Source organism: Anguilla anguilla, chromosome 2, assembly GCF_013347855.1.
Source record: "Anguilla anguilla isolate fAngAng1 chromosome 2, fAngAng1.pri, whole genome shotgun sequence".
Classification (NCBI taxonomy): Eukaryota; Metazoa; Chordata; class Actinopteri; order Anguilliformes; family Anguillidae; genus Anguilla; species Anguilla anguilla.
The window spans coordinates 60,286,657-60,308,402 of NC_049202.1; the positions used below are offsets into that span (position 1 = coordinate 60,286,657).

The 21,746-nt window shown below is 47.2% G+C and overlaps 1 protein-coding gene across 11 annotated transcripts; it reads left to right on the top strand.

The window, feature by feature from the left end:
* The first annotated feature begins 1,984 nt into the window (after positions 1-1,984).
* On the top strand, positions 1,985-21,132 carry LOC118221293 (hepatocyte growth factor-regulated tyrosine kinase substrate-like). 11 transcript variants are annotated; one of them, XM_035406237.1, is made up of 21 exons: positions 1,985-2,119; positions 3,771-3,855; positions 4,589-4,664; positions 5,810-5,902; positions 9,959-10,082; positions 10,495-10,547; positions 10,714-10,782; positions 11,239-11,363; positions 11,577-11,679; positions 12,386-12,484; positions 12,805-12,900; positions 13,325-13,363; positions 14,404-14,601; positions 14,762-14,975; positions 15,639-15,811; positions 15,920-16,060; positions 17,312-17,495; positions 17,850-17,983; positions 18,253-18,348; positions 18,834-18,923; positions 19,154-21,132. In XM_035406237.1, exons 1-21 carry the CDS (start codon positions 2,083-2,085, stop codon positions 19,241-19,243), a joined length of 2,319 nt encoding a protein of 772 aa, XP_035262128.1. In that variant the 5' UTR covers positions 1,985-2,082; the 3' UTR covers positions 19,244-21,132. The 11 variants fall into 11 exon arrangements, with proteins under 11 accessions (XP_035262128.1, XP_035262139.1, XP_035262130.1 ...); XM_035406248.1 differs by having other exon boundaries at positions 11,577-11,661; positions 14,765-14,975; XM_035406239.1 differs by having other exon boundaries at positions 14,765-14,975; positions 19,154-19,294.
* Positions 21,133-21,746: the final 614 nt, after the last annotated feature.

Genomic DNA, 21,746 nt, shown 5'->3' on the forward strand with positions numbered 1-21,746 from the left:
CATTATTAGTAATGTGTGAGTGAGTGTGTGTGTGTGTGTGTGTCTGAGAGAGCATGCATGAATGTGTGTGTGTGTGTGAGTGTGTGTGCGCGTTTGTGTGCGCGTGAGTGTGTGTGTGTGTAATAAAGTACTGTCTGTGTGTTGCCATTGTGTGTGTAGGCGCTAGACCACATGGTGGGTGCAGTTCTGGGAAAGTTAATCACTCAATGTTTTATTAATGAGAAATAGCTGGGATCTCTCTCATTCCTCACAGCCTCTGTCCACTCTGGCCAGTACATAGCATATGCATGAGCATGTCCATGCCTCTGTTCAGCAGTCATTGTGTCCACATTCATTTTCACCAGTGTTAATTAATCTCATGCCTAATATCACAAAATGTTGTGATGCACATACCTGTGTTGGTCACTAGCATTTTTACCATTTATTTGTGCTTGTGACAGGAAGGACCGCAAACAAAAATAAGTTTCATTACTTTATTGTCTTATTGTGTTATCATTCATTAAATTAAAGTGCAGTCATTATGCCAAATGTCTTCAGAGATGTGTGTGATTTCATTTGTATTTTAATTATCAAATAAAACCAATCAATCACTCATCACAAATTAAGCCTGATGTTGCCATTCTGTGCCCTGACATTGCTGTAATGTTTGTTTATGAATTTATATGGAGACAGGGGATCTTTGGCCTCACTCTGCTGAGCTATAATGGGTCTCGGCACTCCAATCTGTTGCTGTGCCAGGGTATTGTGCATTGCATTATGACCATGCATTACTTTAATCTGGCAGACGATATTACAAAGCAAAGCACATAAGTGCACTCAGTAGGTTTACGAGAACAGTAGTATTTCAGAAAAGAAGATGAATCCATCATTGCTGCCATCACTGGGCCTCTGTAACAATGTGCTCAACCTGCTTTGCTTAGGTAAATAATAAATACACATGAATTATTTCTGGAAAAAAAATGTAATAACCAAATTAAACTGCTGGGGGAAAGTGCTGTTGCTAAAAGCAGAAACGTAATGTCAATATTACTGAACTGCTAACTACCATGAAGTTTTTAATTGTGAGATATTTTCTGCCTCTGCAGAACTCTTACATTTTCCACCATTTCTATTATTCTCTGTCTCAAAACATTAGAATATACACAGATAAGTGTTGTGTCATGACTTAAAACGGAGCTACTGTGATCCATATGGAGCAGGGATACTGGATGTAGTTTTGGGAGAAGGTGGAAGGTTTTGTGCATGTGGTGACTAAATAAATACAAATTTATTTGTAATTTAATTTACAGTGTAACCTTGATATTCTTACAAAGACACAGCCTGTCAATTCCTTCAACTTTCTCCATGCTAAAATTTTTCTCTACAAGGGAGTTGATGTTTACTAGAAGTGAAATGAACTACACTGCTGTTGACCAGGCAGTTGTTTTTACAGGATTTCCTGTACAATTCTGGCACCTAGTGGCAACTAAGGAAATAGCACATACTTCGTAAATGACCAAAGGCTCCAAGACCACAGGTGCCCGCACGGGTGGTTCAAGGTGGTCTACCCGTTTAGCATGACAGAACCATCACACATATTTGTTATTGCCCATCTAGGTAGTTTTGGCCGATCTAGTTCTATGCAGGTCAAATTATATGAATATTTCCAACTATACTGCCGACTAAAGTGGTGCATGAACTTACAGTGGGACCCAAAAAATAAATGAATAGCTTTCCAGTGACTGAATAAATCTAATTAACACAGAAGGACTTTGTCTCCTTAATTATATGCAATACATACACGGACAGAAAAGTCAAAAGGTAATTCCTCAGTTGAATGCAATAACCGTAAACATTCATAACATTACAAATTCACTAGCAGGGTTGGGCAGTCGAAATTTCTAGCGATTCATGGGTGTGAAATGCAGGCAGCGATTTTATGTTCATATCCAGGGGGCGGTATACTTTTTATTCGTATGAGTTAGCACCCGTATCACGTGAGGGAGCCTCGTCAACTCTATGCCACAAAAAAGCAGGAAGTGCAGAAGAAATAGAAGCCAACGTACGATTTCGCCATCAAGTCCCTGAAATCTGTTTGTAAAAATGGGTAAAGGAGGGGGTGCATTTGAGAGGCTACTGGGTAAGACCGTTTTTAATAATAATAATAATAATTAATTAATTAATAAAACCTTTCGGCATGAGCAGATAGGCTAGTGTTTTTCGTTTAACGTTTTGTTGTTGTCTCGACAGTCATCCGCCCCAGTCCCGGTTACATTGTATTGTCTGGATCTGTTGAGTTCAGTCAAGGCCTTTACATCGTTCATCCTCCGCCGTTTGTTATTAAATTCTTGTCTGACGTTACGTTACTATTCTGAGGATCCAGTCGTAAGACTCTAACCAATGATGTCTGTCAGTTGATATTTGGCTGAGAAATATAGGCTAGTTCTTCTCGGTCTATGCTAGCTTTTGCGATATGTTTGAAGCGGTGTTCCGCCAGACAGCTAGCTATTTACATATACTCGTTCTTGTTAATGAATGAATGTCCGCATCTTGAAACTAAGATTAGCTAATCATTTTTGATCAAATTAGATATATAATTAGCCTAAAATGGCATGAAAGAAAGTTTTATATGTGTGAATTGCCCAGAACAGAGCTGCCCAACCCTGTTTCTGGAGATCAGGTGTAGGTTCTTTCTTCAACCCTAACAAAACACACCTCATTCAGCAGCTATAGATCTCACTGAGTTGCTAAATATGTGTGCCAAATTAGGACTGAAATGACAACCTACAGGATAGTAGGATCTCCAGGAACAGGGTTGGGTAGCCTTGGTCCAGAACAATAACTTGGCATTGCTTTGAATTAGTAGCCGAATGTATAGCCTACCGTCAGTAGATGGGAGAGAAAGTGGGTTTCGGTACGTTATACTTAAGATTAACAGTCGGTTTGCAAGGACAAGTTGTCCGCATGGACAGCAGAACAGTGATGGGGACACTTTCATCGTAGGTGCGTTCTTTCCAGTGTCCATAAATAGAGGTGCTGATTCCCGTTCGCATGCACACGGTATTCCCTGTAATGGTCCATATCCTGGTTAGCTGCGCAGTGAATCGCTAATGCATTCTTATGGAGCGTGTAATTTGGCCTGCAGCACATGGGTGTGTTTTACCGCTATTCAGGTTATACGATTCGTGCTTGCCCTTTATAATTGTACATATTTTTGCATTTTAGTTGCAATCGTCAATATCTCCAATTTGCATGTACATTATGGCCCTCGATTTATATGCAGCGGATGATTAGGTACGCAAAGACGTGTACCGCTGATTTTTAGAAGATACGCTGTGCCGTAATGGGTAAGGAATCGGATTTGTAACTGGACGATTGCAAAATTCAGTCCCAGTAATCACGTGGAGTATTACTGCCATATCCTTCAGTAATGTAGGCTACTTACTTAACCATGAATTTCCTAAGCGGCCGCGAACAGCAGTGGAACATGTTAAAACTGTATCTGTTAGTTGCCAAGGGAACGGGCATCTACTTAGCTAATGACTGCGTGGGGCAGCAGTGTAGCGTAATAGTTAGGGAGGTAGTGTGGTCTTGATTCCCAGGTCGGGCACTACTGTTGTACCCTTGATAAATGTATAAATGTATTTTGAACATGTAATCTGTGTCAGTCACTCTGGAAAGTGTCTGCGAAATGCATAAATGTAATGTCTTCCAAGCAAGTTGGTGTTAAAAAAAAAAAAAAACATTCTGGTTATTAAAATTGCTAATAAGTTCTCTCCTCTCTTCATCAGATAAAGCAACCAGTCAGCTGCTGCTGGAGACTGACTGGGAGTCAATCCTGCAAATCTGTGACCTCATCCGCCAGGGTGATGCTCAGTGAGTACCTAGCACTGGAACCCGCCCTGACCATACCGCCTACTCAATACCACACCCTGACCATACCGCCTACTCCATACCACACCCTGACCATACCGCCTACTCCATACCACACCCTGACCATACCGCCTACTCCATACTACACCCTGACCATACTGCTAACTCTATACCACACCCTGACCATACTGCCTACTCAATACCACACCCTGACCATACCGCCTACTCCATACTACACCCTGACCATACTGCTAACTCTGTACCACACCCTGACCATACCGCTGTACACCAACCTGACCTTTCTGATAAACAATGCTCCAGCCTGAATAACTAATACTGTACCTCATCCTAACAGTATTATAGTGTGCTGTAAGTCCCACAGCTCACAGGGATGGGCATGTTGTTTCAGAGCTGATTCTATATTCAGACATCACAGCGCAGTGGTGTTTGCACACAGTCCAGTCACAGTATCGCCTTGTGTAATGCTGTGGAATTCGGAAGGGCAGCACAGTGAGGACATGCTGAATTTAGGAGCTCTGCAGGTAGTGCAGTCCTGTGGGTATATGAATGTGTGTCTCTGCTTGTGTGTGTGCACGTGTATGTGAGTGTACGGGCATATGCGCGTGTGTGTGTTACTGTGCATGTGTGTGCCAACACTCGGTCTTGGTAATCGTGTCAGCTCATTCAGGGGAAGTGGTGTGGACTCTGTGTGAAAGCCTCCTCCTGTTCCTCTCAGGGCGAAGTACGCCATCGGCGCCATCAAGAAGAAGCTGAACGATAAGAACCCGCATGTGGCGCTATATGCGCTTGAGGTGGGTCAGAGGTCAAAGTTCAAGGGTAACAAATCAGACCGTTCTGAGTCCTCGAGCATTGAGGTTTTTAGCACACACACACATACACACGTTCACACAAGCCTTTACTTATTCAATAGTGTATTAAATTTAACAAATCATTGTTGGTAATGACTCGGTAAGGACAGTTAGGAACTATCAGGACATTTTGATTTGTGTGACATGTTTCAGAGCACTGCAAATGGAGAACAGTGATTGGGCACTTGTATTTTCTCTGTCACAGTTGTGGGTACTGGGATAAATGACTGAGACCTCAAACCGCTGAAACAGGGTACATGTGTAGTTCCTCTGTGAGCAAAGAAATCAGTCACCTGTAATATTAGTGTGTGTTGGACAACTGAGGCTATTTTGTAAAAGTATCAGGAAAGGGGGTATATATCACCTGTGTGTTAGTGTAATGTGACACATACATGTATAGAGTGTATTCGTGGAGCATGCAATGTGTGTTGGCTCCGCAAATGTATTAGTGGAGCAGGTAGTGTGCATTGGCTCTGTGAGTGTATAGGTGGAGCAGGTAGTATGCATAGGCTCTGTGAATGTATAGGTGGAGCAGGTAGTGTGCATTGGCTCTGTGAGTGTATAGGTGGAGCAGGTAGTGTGTATTGGCTCTGTGAATGTATAGGTGGAGCAGGTAGTGTGTATTGGCTCTGAATGTATAGGTGGAGCAGGTAGTGTGTATTGGCTCTGTGAGTGTATTAGTAGAGCAGGTAGTGTGTTTTGGCTCTGTGAGTGTATTAGTGGAGCAGGTAGTGTGTATTGGCTCTGTGAGTGTATAGGTGGAGCAGGTAGTATGCATAGGCTCTGTGAATGTATAGGTGGAGCAGGTAGTGTGTATTGGCTGTGAGTGTATAGGTGGAGCAGGTAGTGTGTATTGGCTGTGAGTGTATAGGTGGAGCAGGTAGTGTGTATTGGCTCTGTGAATGTATAGGTGGAGCAGGTAGTGTGTATTGGCTCTGTGAATGTATAGGTGGAGCAGGTAGTGTGTATTGGCTCTGTGAGTGTATTAGTGGAGCAGGTAGTGTGTTTTGGCTCTGTGAGTGTATTAGTAGAGCAGGTAGTGTGCATTGGCTCTGTGAGTGTGCAGTGTGCGGTCTGCTCTCCTGCAGGTGTTGGAGTCGGTGGTGAAGAACTGCGGTCAGACGGTTCATGATGAGGTGGCCTGCAAGCAGACCATGGAGGAGCTGAAGGACCTTCTTAAGGTGACAGTGCTTTTTTCAGCTTATTCCCTCTGTGTTTTCTCCCTGTCCTCTCCTCCCACACCCCCTGTTTCTTCTCTCTCCTCCCCCTCGCCCTTTTTTCTCCTATCCCTTCTCTCACTTCTCCTCCCCATCTTCTACTCTCCCTTCTCTCTTCCCCCTCTCCCCTGTTCCTGTGCTTGGAGCTGTTGTCATGCTTGTGTGAGTTATCAAGACTATCAAGTGATGAAAGTCTGTGCCTTGTTAAAGGAGGTGGGGTTATGGGAGTAATTGCAGAACTAGGGCATCGTAGGGCACCAATGAGGGAGCAGGTTTGTAGCATGTGTTCCCTCCCTTTTATGCTCCAAAACTTCTGTTTGCACTGTTTATATGGTGCCTTAAATGAGGAACCTGGTGTCTGTGAGAGTCCGTGTCGGTCAAACCCATCTTTGGCTTGTGATTGGTTGCAGCTACTTCTGTTGTAAACACAGAGCCCTGTGCCTGTAGCTCATTCTGGCTGCAGGCCATTTACTGTCACCTGATTGGCTGAGGCTAGGTCAGGTGACTCAGAGAGCTGGCTGCTTTGCGTTCCTGGTGGTGTCACTTGCTCACATGATCAGGCAGTCAGCTAGGCCTGTGGTTTAGGGGACTTCCTGGATCTGATTCTTACAGGAGAAAAACAGTGAGAGAGATCAACACAGCCAGTCTTCTCCAGATTCCAGGAACGGTAATCATGTTTTTATAGTGTCCTTCAGGGAATGGAAACAAGGCTAATGTTGACTTTTACATACTTGCTCTTTTACATACTTGCTCTTAACTATTTGAAGAGTAGGTTTTTGGAATGTTTTTCAATATTCAAAGGCAGTGTTTTAGAACTCCATTGCCTTCAGTTACCAGTAGTGATTGTGGCATTAGAATGTTCAGTCCGGAACATTCTAATCGCACATTTTGATCTTACATCTTGAAGGGTTAATGGAGAATTATAACACTCTTTGGAGAATATGTGGGTCAGAACAACTGAGCTGATTCAGTGAGGGTGTTTACAGATGCACAAGAATCCATGTAATTCTTGGTGACATTGTGCGGTACAAACTCACATGTTAAGGGCAGGGGAAACTGGTTCTTGTCTCAGTTGCTGTTCATGTAGTTTTCAAAAAATGTGAATATTTTGTTAATGTACATGTCATTACCATAAACGCTGTGGCTACATTTAGTCTTATTTTGATTTTGGGCAAAAAATTAAACTAGTCTAAGTTTTTTTTCTATAGTGTCTTTTGAGTCGGACCTTTGTACCTTTCCGGACTGTAATTTCAGTTTATTATTGCAGTCGCTGTTGTTGCAGGCCTAGTTGTCTTTCAGTTTCACACGGTTAATCTCCAGAAAATCGTTTTTTTTCTTTTTTTTTCCCTTTTTTTTTCTTTTCCCCGACCTGTCGGGTCTAAAACGGGCCCTCGGTCGCTGCGGAAACGCCTGGCCGTGTGGATAAGTTGGTTTTGGTTTGAGTCGGGTCAGAATGAGTCGGGTGTGAGAGGTGCTTTGTCTCCGCTCTGTGCTGCCCAGGCAAAGACATGCTCGTGTGGAGAGTGTGGGGCTGCTGTTTCAGCATGATAAAGCAAAATAAATAAAATTATGAAATCTTAACAGGCACCACAGGAACTTTTATAACATGGATTTCTTAATGTACTGTGTTACTGGTTTTTACTGATAGGTTATTCAAGGCCCTACAGTGGTCCCATTTTAAGAGCATTTGCACCTGAAAATTGATGTCCGCAAACTGGAGAAATTATTTAGGAGCACATCTACTTATTGGGATGCTCTTAAATTTGTCGACTTAAGAGCATGTGTGCTCCATGGAAACAATGTTAGCGTAGAGCCCTGGGGTATATACTAAACCACCCGTGTTAAGTATTCTGCTGAAAGGTACACCTGCTTTGTCTCACCTGGGATTGGGAGTGGGATATGCTGTAATGGTAATATTGATGTAAGGCTGAAATGAATGGAGAGGGGTGTGCTTAATGACATAAAGGTACAGGTAGCACTCTAGCATATGGAGTGGGGTATGCTAAGTGCTATAATGGTACATGTAGCACTGTAGCATGTGGAGTGGATGTGCTAAGCACTGTAATGGTACTGGTAGGGCTGTAGTGTGTGGAGTGGGGTGTGCTAAGCACTGTAATGTTTTAGGTTGGGCTGTAGTGTGTGGAGTGGGTGTGCTCAGCGCTATAATAGTACAGGTAGGACTAGTGTGCTAAGTGGTGCTAAACGCTATAATGGTACAGGTAGGACTGTAGTGTGTGGAGTTGGGTATGCTAAGCGTTATAATGGTACAGGTAGGACTGTAGTGTGTGGAGTGGGGTATGCTAAGCACTGTAATGGTACTGGTAGGGTTGTAGCGTGTGGAGTGGGGTGTGCTAAGCGCTGTAATGGTACAGGTAGGACTGTAGTGTGTGGAGTGGGGTATGCTAAGCACTGTAATGGTACAGGTAGGGCTGTAGTGTGTGGAGTGGGGTATGCTAAGCGTTATAATGGTACCGGTAGGACTGTAGTGTGTGGAGTGGGGTGTGCTAAGCACTGTAATGGTACAGGTAGGGCTGTAGTGTGTGGAGTGGGCTGTGCTAAGCACTGTAATGGTACAGGTAGGGCTGTAGTGTGTGGAGTGGGGTGTGCTAAGCACTGTAATGGTACAGGTAGGACTGTAGTGTGTGGAGTGGGGTGTGCTAAGCACTGTAATGGTACAGGTAGGGCTGTAGTGTGTGGAGTGGGCTGTGCTAAGCACTGTAATGGTACAGGTAGGGCTGTAGTGTGTGGAGTGGGGTGTGCTAAGCACTGTAATGGTACAGGTAGGGCTGTAGTGTGTGGAGTGGGCTGTGCTAAGCACTGTAATGGTACAGGTAGGGCTGTAGTGTGTGGAGTGGGGTATGCTAAGCGTTATAATGGTACAGGTAGGACTGTAGTGTGTGGAGTGGGGTATGCTAAGCACTGTAATGGTACAGGTAGGGCTGTAGTGTGTGGAGTGGGGTGTGCTAAGCGTTATAATGGTACAGGTAGGGCTGTAGTGTGTGGAGTGGGGTGTGCTAAGTGCTGTTATGGTACAGGTAGCACTGTAAAGGGGGGGGGGGGGGGGCGTATCTATGTTCCCAGGGTCCTATGTTCCCAGGGTTCTATGTTCTACTGCTCCTGATGAAACGTTGTGAACAATTTTTCATAATTTCTTGGAAATATTATTATTATTGAGGACTTCTGAGCATAGCTAAGCCATTTGTTTGCTGATAGACCTAGCTGACATCGTTATCTGGAGTAAGACAGAAAATCATTGATTTACTGTCTCTGTCTCTATCTACTGAACACAGATAAGATTTCATGTAGGGCTGGGGAACATAGGACCCTGGGAAAATAGGACCCTTTGTCATGTTCCCAGTATGTGCCATATAAATCTGGGGAACATAGGACCCTGGGAACATAGAAATGTCCCCACTGTGGGATGTGGAGTAGGCTATGCTAAGCGCAGTAATGGTACAGGTAGGGCTGTAGTGTGTGGAGTGGGGTGAGCTAAGCGCTATAATGGTACAGATAGCACTATAGTGTCTGTAGTGGGTGTGCTAAGCGCTATAATGGTACAGATAGCACTATAGTGTGTGGAGTGGGGTGAGCTAAGCGCTATAATGGTACAGATAGCACTATAGTGTCTGTAGTGGGTGTGCTAAGCGCTATAATGGTACAGGTAGGGCTGTAGTGTGTGGAGTGGGGTGTGCTGAGTGCTGTAATGGTACAGGTAGGGCTGTAGTGTGTGGAGTGGGGTGTGCTAAGCACTGTAATGGTACTGGTAGGGTTGTAGCGTGTGGAGTGGGGTGTGCTAAGCGCTGTAATGGTACAGGTAGGACTGTAGTGTGTGGAGTGGGGTATGCTAAGCACTGTAATGGTACAGGTAGGGCTGTAGTGTGCGGAGTGGGGTATGCTAAGCGTTATAATGGTACAGGTAGAGCTGTAGTGTGTGGAGTGGGCTGTGCTAAGCGCTATAATGGTACAGGTAGGGTTGTAATGTGAGGAGTGGGTGTGGCCTAACTCCGCTCTTTCCCCCAGAAGCAGACGGAGCCGAACGTGCGGAATAAGATCCTCTACCTGATCCAGGCCTGGGCCCACGCCTTCCGCAACGAGCCCAAATACAAGGTGGTGCAGGACACCTACCAGATCATGAAGGTGGAAGGTGAGTGGTCTTTCTCTCTTTCCCTCCCCCTCTCTTTCACTCTCTCCCTCTCCCTCCCTCCCCTGTCTTTCTCTTCTTGCCTCCCTCTGCCCTCTCTTTCTCTCCCTCCTTCCCCCTCTCTTTCTCTCTCTCCCACCCTCTCCCACTCCCTCCCTCCCTCTCTCTTTCTCACACACACTTTGTTTGTTTCTTTCTCTTTCCTCTCTCTCCCTGATGTCTGTTTTTGTCATCTTTTTTCTCCTCTCTCCCCCCCTCCTATTTTCACTTTAGTTCTTGTTTCTTTTTATTGTTCTGAGGTGTTCAATGTCAGAATGTCAGTGTGTGTGTGTGTGTGTGTGTGTGTGTATGAAACTACTTTTCTTCTTTGAGCAGTAAAGAGATGAATAATGTTCTCTCTCGTTCATCTCTGCAGGCCACGCCTTCCCTGAGCTCAAGGAGAGTGATGCCATGTTTGCAGCTGAGAGGGTCAGTCTGCTCCTCCTTTTCTCCTCTCTCCATCTTTTCCCTCTCTCTATCTTTTCCCTCTCTCTTATGCTTTCTCGCTCTTTCTCTCTGTCTCTGCCTTTGTGAGTTATTCCCCAAATCTTGCCTTTATCACAGAGATAATAATCCCCTCTGTCTTTCTGTCCAGGCTCCTGATTGGGTGGATGCCGAGGAGTGTCATCGGTGTAGGGTTCAGTTTGGGGTCATGACCCGGAAGGTTGGTATTTTTAAACACACGCTCAAAGTTCTCATCTGGCTCTGTGTGCTGTACAAGACTCAAAACTCAAGACCTGGAGTTGGGTCAAACCGCCGTACGATAAAACCATGATGCCCTTTCCTAATTGGAAATAGAAGCGGTTTTGCTGCTCCTGCAAATGTCATATTTTGGAGATACGCAGTTTATGCTTGATACAGACAATGTATATTGGTGTGTGTGTGTGTGTGTGCGTGCGTGTGTGCGTCTCTCTGTGGGAGAGTTTGTATGCGAGATGTGTGCATGCGTGTGTGCGTCTCTCTGTGGGAGAGTTTGTATGTGAGATGTGTGTGTGCGTGTGTGCGTCTCTCTGTGGGAGAGTTTGTATGTGAGATGTGTGCATGCGTGTGTGCGTCTCTCTGAATGAGTGTGTGTTAGAGAAGCTTGCTCTCCCTCACTCTCTCTCTCTCTGTGTGGCAGCATCACTGCCGGGCGTGCGGGCAGATCTTCTGTGGGAAGTGCTCCTCTAAGTGCTCCACCATCCCCAAGTTCGGCATAGAGAAGGAGGTGCGCGTGTGTGAGCCCTGCTTCGAGTTCCTCAACAAGTGAGTGGAGCTGCCGCTCTCTCAGGGGATTCTGGGATTCACTGTGCGGGTTTACTCCATCCCTGACTGAGAATCCCTGTATCCCTCCCTATCTGTCCCCCTCTGCCCCCCCACCCTCTCTCTCTCCCTCCCTCTCTCCCTCCCCCTCCCTCTCTCTCTCTCCTCCCCCCCTCCCCCTCTCTCTCTCCCTCCACTCCCCCTCCCTCTCTGCAGGAAAGCAGAGGGTAAAGCAGCCTCCACTGGCTCATCAGAGCTCCCCCCGGAGTACCTGACCAGCCCCCTGTCCCAGCAGTCTCAGGTAGTGGTCGGTGGAACAGTAAGTAGCTACACTTCAGATACAGACTCCGTGCATCCCGCTCCCAGGCCAGCAGGCCTCACACTGTGCATTGTGGGCATTGTAGTTTTGTGTCATGTTCTCAGCCGGGAAGTAATTTCCTCCTCATCTGGTAGGCTAGCAGCCTGTACTCCACGCACCCAGTGATCATGTAAAACTCCCAGCCTCCCTATACATTTAAAGGATTTTGTCATTTAAGATGAATGAATGATTGATGGGGTTTGTAGCGAGGGGCTTGTTGTTTTGTACTGTTTATTATGGTCTGTGGGCCAGACCTGGATTGTTTGGCCCTTTATACCTCTGGTGACAAACTGTGAGCTCTGCAGATAAGTTTGGATCGCGGGGTGCAGTGTTGCCATATTTGAAAATGGTGAACCCGCCACAAGCCATTTTACCCCCCACAGTAACATAAAAATTTGCCCAGTTGGGGCAGGTATCCTGCCAATCTGGCAACTTTGGCCAGGTGTTCCATGTTTGTGCGTGCGTGCTGATTGGCGGGGTGAAATGCAAATAGCTGCAAACGCATGGGCCCCCAGGACTGCAGTTTGGAATCCCTGGGTTAGATGATAAGGAGGTGGGGGATATTGGGTATGTTTTGCCACCCCCCCCTCCCTCCCCCCCCCCAGACTAACAGCTCCTATGCACTCCTCCACTCAGCCCCCCCAGGCTAACTGCTCTCTCTTCTCAGACTCCCCCCAAGAGAGACGAGGCGGCCCTGCAGGAGGAGGAGGAGCTACAGCTGGCCATCGCCCTATCACAGAGCGAGGCGGAGGAGAAGGCGAGGATGGTGCGACTCACACAAAAAAGACTCTTTCACTCTTTCTTTCCCTCTCTCCCACCGTTCTTTCATTCATCCCCTTCTTTCTGTCTCTCCTTCTGTCTCTTTCAGTCTCTACCCCACCATTTCTCTTTGTCTCCATCCCTCTCGTTTAATTGCTTTTCTCCACGTATCTCTGTCTTTCAGCCTCTCCTTGCTCTTTCCTCCATTTCCATCCACATCTCGCTAAAATGGGGCGCTGTTGTGTGCGTGCGTGCGTGCGTGCGTGCGTGCGTGCGTGCGTGTGTGTGTGTTCTGAGAAACACTGACCAGAATCCCTGTGTTTTCAGAGACAGAAGACCTCCTATACGCTGTACCCAAAAGCCGAGCCCACCCCTGTGACCTCATCGGCGCCCCCTGTCAGCTCCCTGTACTCCTCCCCTGTGGTGAGTCCTGTGGTCCCCCAAAATCACCGCACCCCTCGTACGTCCAAAATCACCCCGCGTCCTGCACCCCCAAAATCCCCCCACATCCTGCACACCCAAAATCACCCCACATCTTCTACCCCAAAGTAATCTCATAGCCAGCCTTCCTTATACATTTTAAATGTGTTGCTGTCTTTCTGTCGAGCAGTCATAGGATCCTAAGGTTACCTAGCGACACAGACATGATCTGTAGTAGCAGGGTTTGCATATTCAGGAGTGCTGTTTTGGCTGTCTTCCGTTGGTTATAAATCTGTGCGAGATTTTGGCAGAAAACCTAAGAGGGGATGTTGGGGCTGGTACAGCAGCTGTTAACAGCAGTGGAGGTTTACACATGACACCCCCCCCCCACCCGTCACTGTAACACACCCCTTTCTGCGCTTCCCAGAACTCCTCCGCACCCCTGGCTGAAGACGTGGACCCAGAGGTAAGGCTGCCGTCTGGTCTTCAGTTCTGCTAATGTTCTGTCAGCATTCTACCTGTGTTCTGTCAGCGTTCTACCTGTGTTCTGTCAGCGTTCTACCTGTGTTCTATCAGTGTTCTGTTAGCGTTCTACCTGTGTTTTGTCAGCATTCTACCTGTGTTCTGTCAGTGTTCTCCCTGTGTTCTGTCAGTGTTCTGTCAGTGTTCTACCTGTGTTCTGTTGGCGTTCTCCCTGTGTTCTGTCAGCATTCTACCTGTGTTCTGTAAGTTTTCTACCTGTGTTCTGTCAGTGTTCTGTCAGCGGTCTACCTGTGTTCTGTTAGCGTTCTACCTGTGTTCTGTCAGCGGTCTACCTGAGTTCTGTCAGCGGTCTACCTGAGTTCTGTTAGCGTTCTACCTGTGTTCTGTCAGTGTTCTACCTGTGTTCTGTCAGCCGTCTACCTGTGTTCTGACAGCAGTCTACCTGAGTTCCAACGTTCTAACTCTCTATGCAAAAAATTATTTCCGTTTTCACTTTTTTCTGAATGCTTCATGAATTCATTCAATTAAACGGCCTTGCCCCTAGTGTGGATAAGTCTTGCTTTCATGTGGTTTTCTTAAATAACTGGTGCATTCTGGTGCGTCTGACGCACTGTCATATGTAATGTGTCGTCCAGTGTGGCGTGTAGGAGCAGGCATGTGTGCTGGCAGAAATGCCTGCTGGGGTTTATTACAGGCAGTGTTCAGGCATGTCCACGCTCTTTAACGTCACTTAGCTGCCTTTAGCTGGGGTACATTGGAGCAAAGCGCAGGGACCTGGGCTTGTGACTCGGGGGTTGCAGGTTTGATTCCTGACTGCCGTTGTGTCCCTGAGCAAAATTACTTAACGTGAATTGCTTAAATAAAGCCTTCAGCTGTGTAATAGAATAGCACGTAAAAAAACAAGCTTTGATAGTCACTGTCGGTGCAAGGGTTTGCTAAACTCATTGACTCAAAGTAAGTGTAAGTCTGGTGCATATGTAAGGCTCAGTTGCTAACTGATACATGGATGCCTTCTCTCCACAGTTGGCACGCTACCTGAACAGGACTTACTGGGAGAAGAAACAGGAAGAGGTCCGCAGGAGCCCCACCCCTTCCGCCCCTGCCCCAGTCCCATTGGCCGAGCCCCAGCCAGTCAGCCAGATCAGAGAGATCAGAGAGATCAGCCAGATCAGCCAACCAGTGGAAAGCCAGGCTCCGGCCCCTCCTGTCAGCGTGGTGGAGGTATATACTGCATACACTTCTCTCTGATGTATCTGCCTATCCCTCTATGTGATTGGTTGAGGGCTCATTGACTGACAGTACCCTTGACTGACTGCGTTCCCCTACCCTTCCCAGTGATTGGGTGAGGCCTCCTTGATTGACAGTGCCTCTCTGCCCTCAGCAGCAGTACCAGAACGGGGAGTCGGAGGAGAACCACGAGCAGTTCCTGAAGGCGCTGCAGAATGCGGTCACCACCTTCCTCAACCGCGTGAAGAGCAACCACATGCGCGGTCGCAGCATCACCAACGACAGCGCCGTGCTCTCTCTCTTCCAGTCCATCAACAACATGCACCCCCAGCTGCTGGAGGTGCTCAACCAGCTGGACGAGAAACGCTGTGAGGGCACGCCCCCAAACGCGCCCGCCGCTACCCACGTACCGCACGCGCACCACGCACACACGCAGAAACATTATACCAACTATCCTCATACACACGCACGCACACCAAAAACATTTTACCAACTATCCTCATACACGCACGCACACCAAAAACATTTTACCAACTATCCTCATACACACGCACGCACACCAAAAACATTTTACCAACTATCCTCATACACACGCACGCACACCAAAAACATTTTACCAACTATCCTCATACACACGCACGCACACCAAAAACATTTTACCAACTATCCTCATACACACGCACGCACACCAAAAACATTTTACCAACTATCCTCATACACACGCACGCACACCAAAAACATTTTACCAACTATCCTCATACACACGCACGCACACCAGAAACATTATACTAACTATCCTAACTAACACGCACTCAGATCCTCACCCCAAAAGCATTATTCCAACTATCCTCACCTATGCACACACACACGCCCTCCCGAACCACAACATTGTACCCCTTACTCTAACCTCACACCCCTAACACCCTGTTTTCCAGAACCTTCCGTCACCTCTCTTTGCATTGATGTTTATGCCGTGCTGTCAGCACTGCTATTGTCCCTTGCCGTGCTGAGTCCTCCCTGTGTGTTGGCAGTGTACTACGAGGGGCTGCAGGACAAGCTGGCGCAGGTTCGAGACGCGCGGGCGGCGCTCAACGCCCTGCGGGACGAGCACCGCGAGAAGCTGCGGCGGGCGGCCGAGGAGGCGGAGCGGCAGAGGCAGATCCAGCTGGCCCAGAAACTGGAGATCATGAGGCAGAAGAAGCAGGTGAGAATCAGCCTGCGGCGGGATCTCTGTGCTGTAGTAGAGGGGGGTGTGGGGCGTGATTGGCTGGTCTGAGTGTGTGTGACGCTGTGATTGGTCCCCGCGTTGCAGGAGTACCTGGAGGTGCAGAGGCAGCTGGCGATCCAGCGGCTGCAGGAGCAGGAGAAGGAGAGGCAGCTGAGACTGGAGCAGCAGAAGCACACCATTCAGATGAGAGCGCAGATGCCAGCCTTCTCCCTGCCCTACGCACAGGTAAACTACACCTTTTACACAGGTACATCAGCCTTCTCCCTGCCCTACGCACAGGTAAACTACACCTTTTACACAGGTACATCAGCCTTCTCCCTGCCCTACGCACAGGTAAACTACACCTTTTACACAGGTACATCAGCCTTCTCCCTGCCCTACGCACAGGTAAACTACACCTTTTACACAGGTACATCAGCCTTCTCCCTGCCCTACGCACAGGTAAACTACACCTTTTACACAGGTACATCAGCCTTCTCCCTGCCCTACGCACAGGTAAACTACACCTTTTACACAGGTACATCAGCCTTCTCCCTGCCCTACGCACAGGTAAACTAAACCTTTTACACAGGTAAACTACACCTTTTACACAGGTACATCAGCCTTCTCCCTGCCCTACGCACAGGTAAACTAAACCTTTTACACAGGTACATCAGCCTTCTCCCTGCCCTACGCACAGGTAAACTACACCTTTTACACAGGTACATCAGCCTTCTCCCTGCCCTACGCACAGGTACACTAAACCTTTTACACAGGTACATCAGCCTTCTCCCTGCCTTACGCACAGGTAAACTAAACCTTTTACACAGGTACATCAGCCGTCTCCCTGCCCTACGCACAGGTAAACTACACCTTTTACACAGGTACATCAGCCTTCTCCCTGCCCTACGCACAGGTAAACTAAACCTTTTACACAGGTACATCAGCCGTCTCCCTGCCCTACGCACAGGTAAACTACACCTTTTACACAGGTACACCAGCCTTCTCCCTGCCCTACGCACAGGTAAACTACACCTTTTACACAGGTACATCAGCCTTCTCCCTGCCCTACGCACAGGTAAACTATACCTTTTACACAGGTACACCAGCCTTCTCCCTGCCCTACGCACAGGTAAACTACACCTTTTACACAGGTACATCAGCCTTCTCCCTGCCCTACGCACAGGTAAACTATACCTTTTACACAGGTACACCAGCCTTCTCCCTGCCCTACGCACAGGTAAACTATACCTTTTACACAGGTACACCAGCCTTCTCCCAGCCCTATGCACAGGTAAACTACACCTTTTACACAGGTAAACTACACCTTTTACTCAGGTACACCAGCCTTCTCCCAGCCCTATGCACAGGTAAACTACACTTTTTACACAGGTACACCAGCCTTCTCCCTGCCCTACGCACAGGTAAACTACACCTTTTACACAGGGTCACAGGCGCTCTATCTGCACTACACAGGTATACCAATCTGTGTTTCAGATGCAGTCCCTGCCACCCAACGTTGCTGGGGGGGTGGTGTACCAGCCCGCGGGACCCCCCAGTTACCCCGGGACCTTCAGCCCCTCTGGCTCTGTGGAGGGGTCCCCCATGCACACGGTCTACATGAACCAGCCTGGCCAGGCAGGCACCGGCGCTTACCAGGGAGCACCTGTCTCTGCCACTGGTGAGCAGGCCTGAGCGGTCACATGGGTGCTGAGGGAGGAGTTAATGCCAGTGGGGGAGGGGTTAATGCCATGGGTGTTGCCCATTATGACATCATAATCAGCCTGACAGGGCAAAGGGGACATGTGCATGTATATACCTTATACAGCCCACTCAGTGTGAGAAGTGCATGTTGTTTACATGATATGACTTTTCATTTATGTGATATTGTTATTGTAAATCTTAAACCAAACAGCCCAAAAGTACAGTCAGACTGTGTCAGTGAACAAAGTGTTAAAAGTAGGACACATAACATATTTTCCACCTCTCTCTCTCTTTCTTTTCTGTCTGTCTCTCTCTCTCTCTCTCTCTACAGACCCCAGCATGGTGAATGCCTACATGTACCAGGCTGCTGGCTCCACCGGGCAGCCAGCTGCCCCAGGCCAGGCCGTACCCACCACAAGCCCCCCCTACTCCAGCTACCAGCCCGCGCCCACACAGGGTTACCAGGTAATAATGGGGGGAGTGGAAGTTGGGGTCTTCACTATCTGACTGTGCACAATATTTGCACGTTGCATTCTTAAATCTCAAGTCTTCGGCTGGATTTTGAAATCTGATTCCGTGTAGAATTAAACCATGGTGTCTTTGCTCTCCCTGCATCTCTCTCTCCCCCACCCCCTGTCATTCCCCTGTCACTCCATCCCCTACCCTCTCTCCCTCTTTCTGTCTCTCCATCTCTCACCCTCCCTCCCTCTCTCTCCCCCTCTCTCTCTCTACAGAATGCAGTGTCCCAGGCTCAGAACATGCCTCCCATGTCACAGGCTGCTCCCACAAACGGCATGACCTACATGGGCTACCAGCCCTACAGCATGCAGGTCAGCTGAGTGGAGTTACTCACACTTTACTACCAACCCTACAGCATGCAGGCCAGCAGAGTAGAGTTACTCACACTTTACTACCAACCCTACAGCATGCAGGTCAGCTGAGTAGAGTTACTCACACTTTACTACCAACCCTACAGCATGCAGGTCAGCTGAGTGGAGTTACTCACACTTTACTACCAACCCTACAGCATGCCGGTTTGGCTGAGTAGAGTAACTCAGTGGACATACAGGTTTGGCTGAGTAGAGTAACTCAGTGGACATACAGGTTTGGCTGAGTAGAGTAACTCAGTGGACATACAGGTTTGGCTGTGTAGAGTAACTCAGTGGACATACAGGTTTGGCTGAGTAGAGTAACTCAGTGGACATACAGGTTTGGCTGAGTAGAGTAACTCACAGTGGACATGCACATTGGCTCTGTGGCGTTACTCATATAGACCTACCTGTCTGGTTCCCCCCACATGGCCTCTCTCTCCCAGAACATGATGACAGCGCTGCCCGGTCAGGACCCAAACATGGCCCCCCAGCAAGCCTACATGCCTGGAGGACAGCAACCCATCTACCAGCAGGTGAGGAGCACAGGCTGTCACACCGTACTCTTTCATGACCTCCCTTTCTGTCTATTTTTCCATCTTTATTGTTGTAATTCTCTCTTAAATATCTTGTATATTTTATATCTGGGCACGTGATGTCATGAGCATGTGACCGCTACACTTGAGGAATTCTGACTAGTCTGAGCCCTAAGCCTGTTGATTGGCCCTGGTCAGCTGTGACAGTGTTCTCTTGTCTGGTTGTACAGATGGCGCCCCCTGGTCCCCAGCAGCAGGGACAGCAGCAGCCCCAGGCACCGCCGGCCAGCAACGAGGCTCAGCTCATCTCATTTGACTGAGCCCCAACACACTACACCCCCAATAACGGCGCCCCCTCCAAGGCTTAAGTGACCCCCCACCCCTGCCCCACCCCCCAAAATCAACTCGCACTGAGGCAGTGAGCGACACGGACTGAATGACAGAAAAACCTTTTCTCTCTCTTACAAGACGATTCATTGAGTAGCCTTCCATTGTCCTGCCAGGTTACTGCAAGACAGGAAAAATCCAAGTCTGCTCCACGAATCCACTGGCGAAAGATGGTTCGCTCATTGGCTGATTCCTATCACATGGGTCTTTAGGGCTCACAAGAGTCCAATATATGTGATATTAGTTGAATTAAAGAATAAAAAATTACAGTGATGTTCCTCCCCTCAGCCTGATATCTGAAGTGTGAGAGCACTTCCATGTTTCCATGTAGCGGTTGCTTAAGCTAGCTGTCCTTCACACTGTGTGAAGGTGTTCTGTCCCAGAAATCCTAGCTCAGTCTTTCAAACTGACATCGCACAAGGGCATAAGAATGGTCTAAGACTCTTTAGACTCAACTGGTTCTCTTTTATCGCCGGTCCGTAAGCATTTGATGTTTCCTCATGAACGGAACTAGAAGTTTAAATGAATCGTCTCGTCATGAAAATCAATTAATAAATGTAAGCAAATGCGTTAAATGATGAGACTAAACTATTCTGTGATATTTTTGATCTTTTTCTTTCCTTAAGGCCATTCGCACGTACGTCAGAAGCAGAAGTAGGTGTGGCTGCTCCTTTTGAAAGGCTTGCGTGTGATTGAGTGAAATGGGGGAGGAATTGAAAACGGGACAGGCACATGGGCAGAAACAGCTCTGGGGAGGTGTCCGAGTCGGCGACTGACCAATCCGCTCCTTCCTAACCGTAGACCATTCCTGACGGAATGTCAGCGACGTCAACATTCCATTGCAGTTCTGCAGTTGAGCTCCACTCCCAGACCATTACTCATGAAGTGATTGGAGCGATGGTCTGTGTTAGTTTTTGTTAGCCTTGAAGACAATGACTTTCAGAACTCACAGAAACTTTGAAATGGCAGATCCCTGTGCCCTCACACGCGTTTCAAAAACACCATAATTTTAATGCTTCTTTTTGTATGCGGTTCTTGAGTTCATGAATTGGGGCCAATTAGTTGCCTTCAAATTTTTTGCGGTATACAATTTTTAATTTTTTAATTTTGGAAGGGAGCGGATGGCCCTTGCTGATGGCATGACCAGGGTTAACAGGAAGCTGTTTGATTCCTGAGCGTTTTTTTGGTTCTTAGCTGGATCTACCCCATGTGTCTGTTTTACCGTTTGTGTGGCACAGTGCCATGGTAGCGGAGTTTGGCAGACTTTGGCCTCTCCAGTAATGGCGCTTTTACTGTCGGGAAGTCTAAGGCGATGAATGTGACTGCGAATCTGTGCTTTAGTGTCTGTGAAGTAGCAGAGGATGCACAGTTTCCATGGCTCAGTAAGAGGCAGAGAATACATTTCCTCTTAGTCGAGTGAGGGTATGGTGTGCCCAGCGTCCACACTGCTGATGGGTCTCCCCAGTATGTTATTTAGGCAAGCTTGTTCAGTGGGGTTAGATCAGAGCTGGCTAATGGGAGGGGCCTGTATTCAGCATGTCTGTAATATGTACACAAGACCAGTAACTTCTGTAACCCACCCCATTTGTGATCATTTTTCCATCATACTGCTCTGTCTACATTTAAAAAATACCATATTTAACGAATATCCTGCTGTTTTGTGGTCTTTAAATTTGTTGTGACCTGTTTTGTTCAGAATGCGGTAGTGTGGTATGCTGTACTTATGGTACTGCACATATGATAATGCGTTATTCGTGACTTTATTCAAAATGTAGTCCACTCACTTGTGTATACTTAACATAATTACAGAGATATAAACTCACTGGGTCAGTAGTGGTCTAAGTTTTCTGATTACAATGACAAGTCTATCAGTTAGTGGGGTATTAAGTAGTAGCTTTGGACTTGTTTGTTTTTATGTCTGGTTAAATATTGCGTGTGGGAAATGAAAAGTGCTTTCAGAACCGTGTATGTACTTTATTGAGAACTGGTAACTCTTCTGCCAGTCATATATTTATGAAATAACATTTATTATTCTTGGGCTGGAGACCCTGAAGGCAAAATTGAATATGGTGCTGAGGATCATTCAATTTTGAATTTCAAATTAATTTAAATGTTAAATTTACAGCTGTCAAAACGTCAAAGAACTAAACAACTCATAAACTGTAACTTGTTCAGCCAAAGATGTAAACATTAGGGCAGCAGTGCAGTATAGTGGGTAAGGACCTTGGTTTGCAACTCTGAGGTTGTAGATTTGATCCCCAGCTGGGGCACCCTTGAGCAAGTTACTTGACCTCAGTTGCTTCAGTAAACTATCCATTTTATAATCCAGCAGCAAAATATTGTTTGTGAAAAGGACGTAAGTTTTTTAAGTTGCTTTGGTTAAAATATTTGCTAAATGGCCAAAGGGTATTAATTATTTTTCTTTTTCCCATTCAC

Coding starts and splice junctions, on each gene's coding strand:
- LOC118221293 (XM_035406237.1), top strand. CDS start 2,083: ATGGGTAAAGGAGGGGGTGCATTTGAGAGGCTACTGG. Junction 14,976..15,638: donor CCAGCTGGACGAGAAACGCT/GTGAGGGCACGC, acceptor GTGTGTTGGCAG/TGTACTACGAGGGGCTGCAG. Junction 15,812..15,919: donor TCATGAGGCAGAAGAAGCAG/GTGAGAATCAGC, acceptor CCCGCGTTGCAG/GAGTACCTGGAGGTGCAGAG.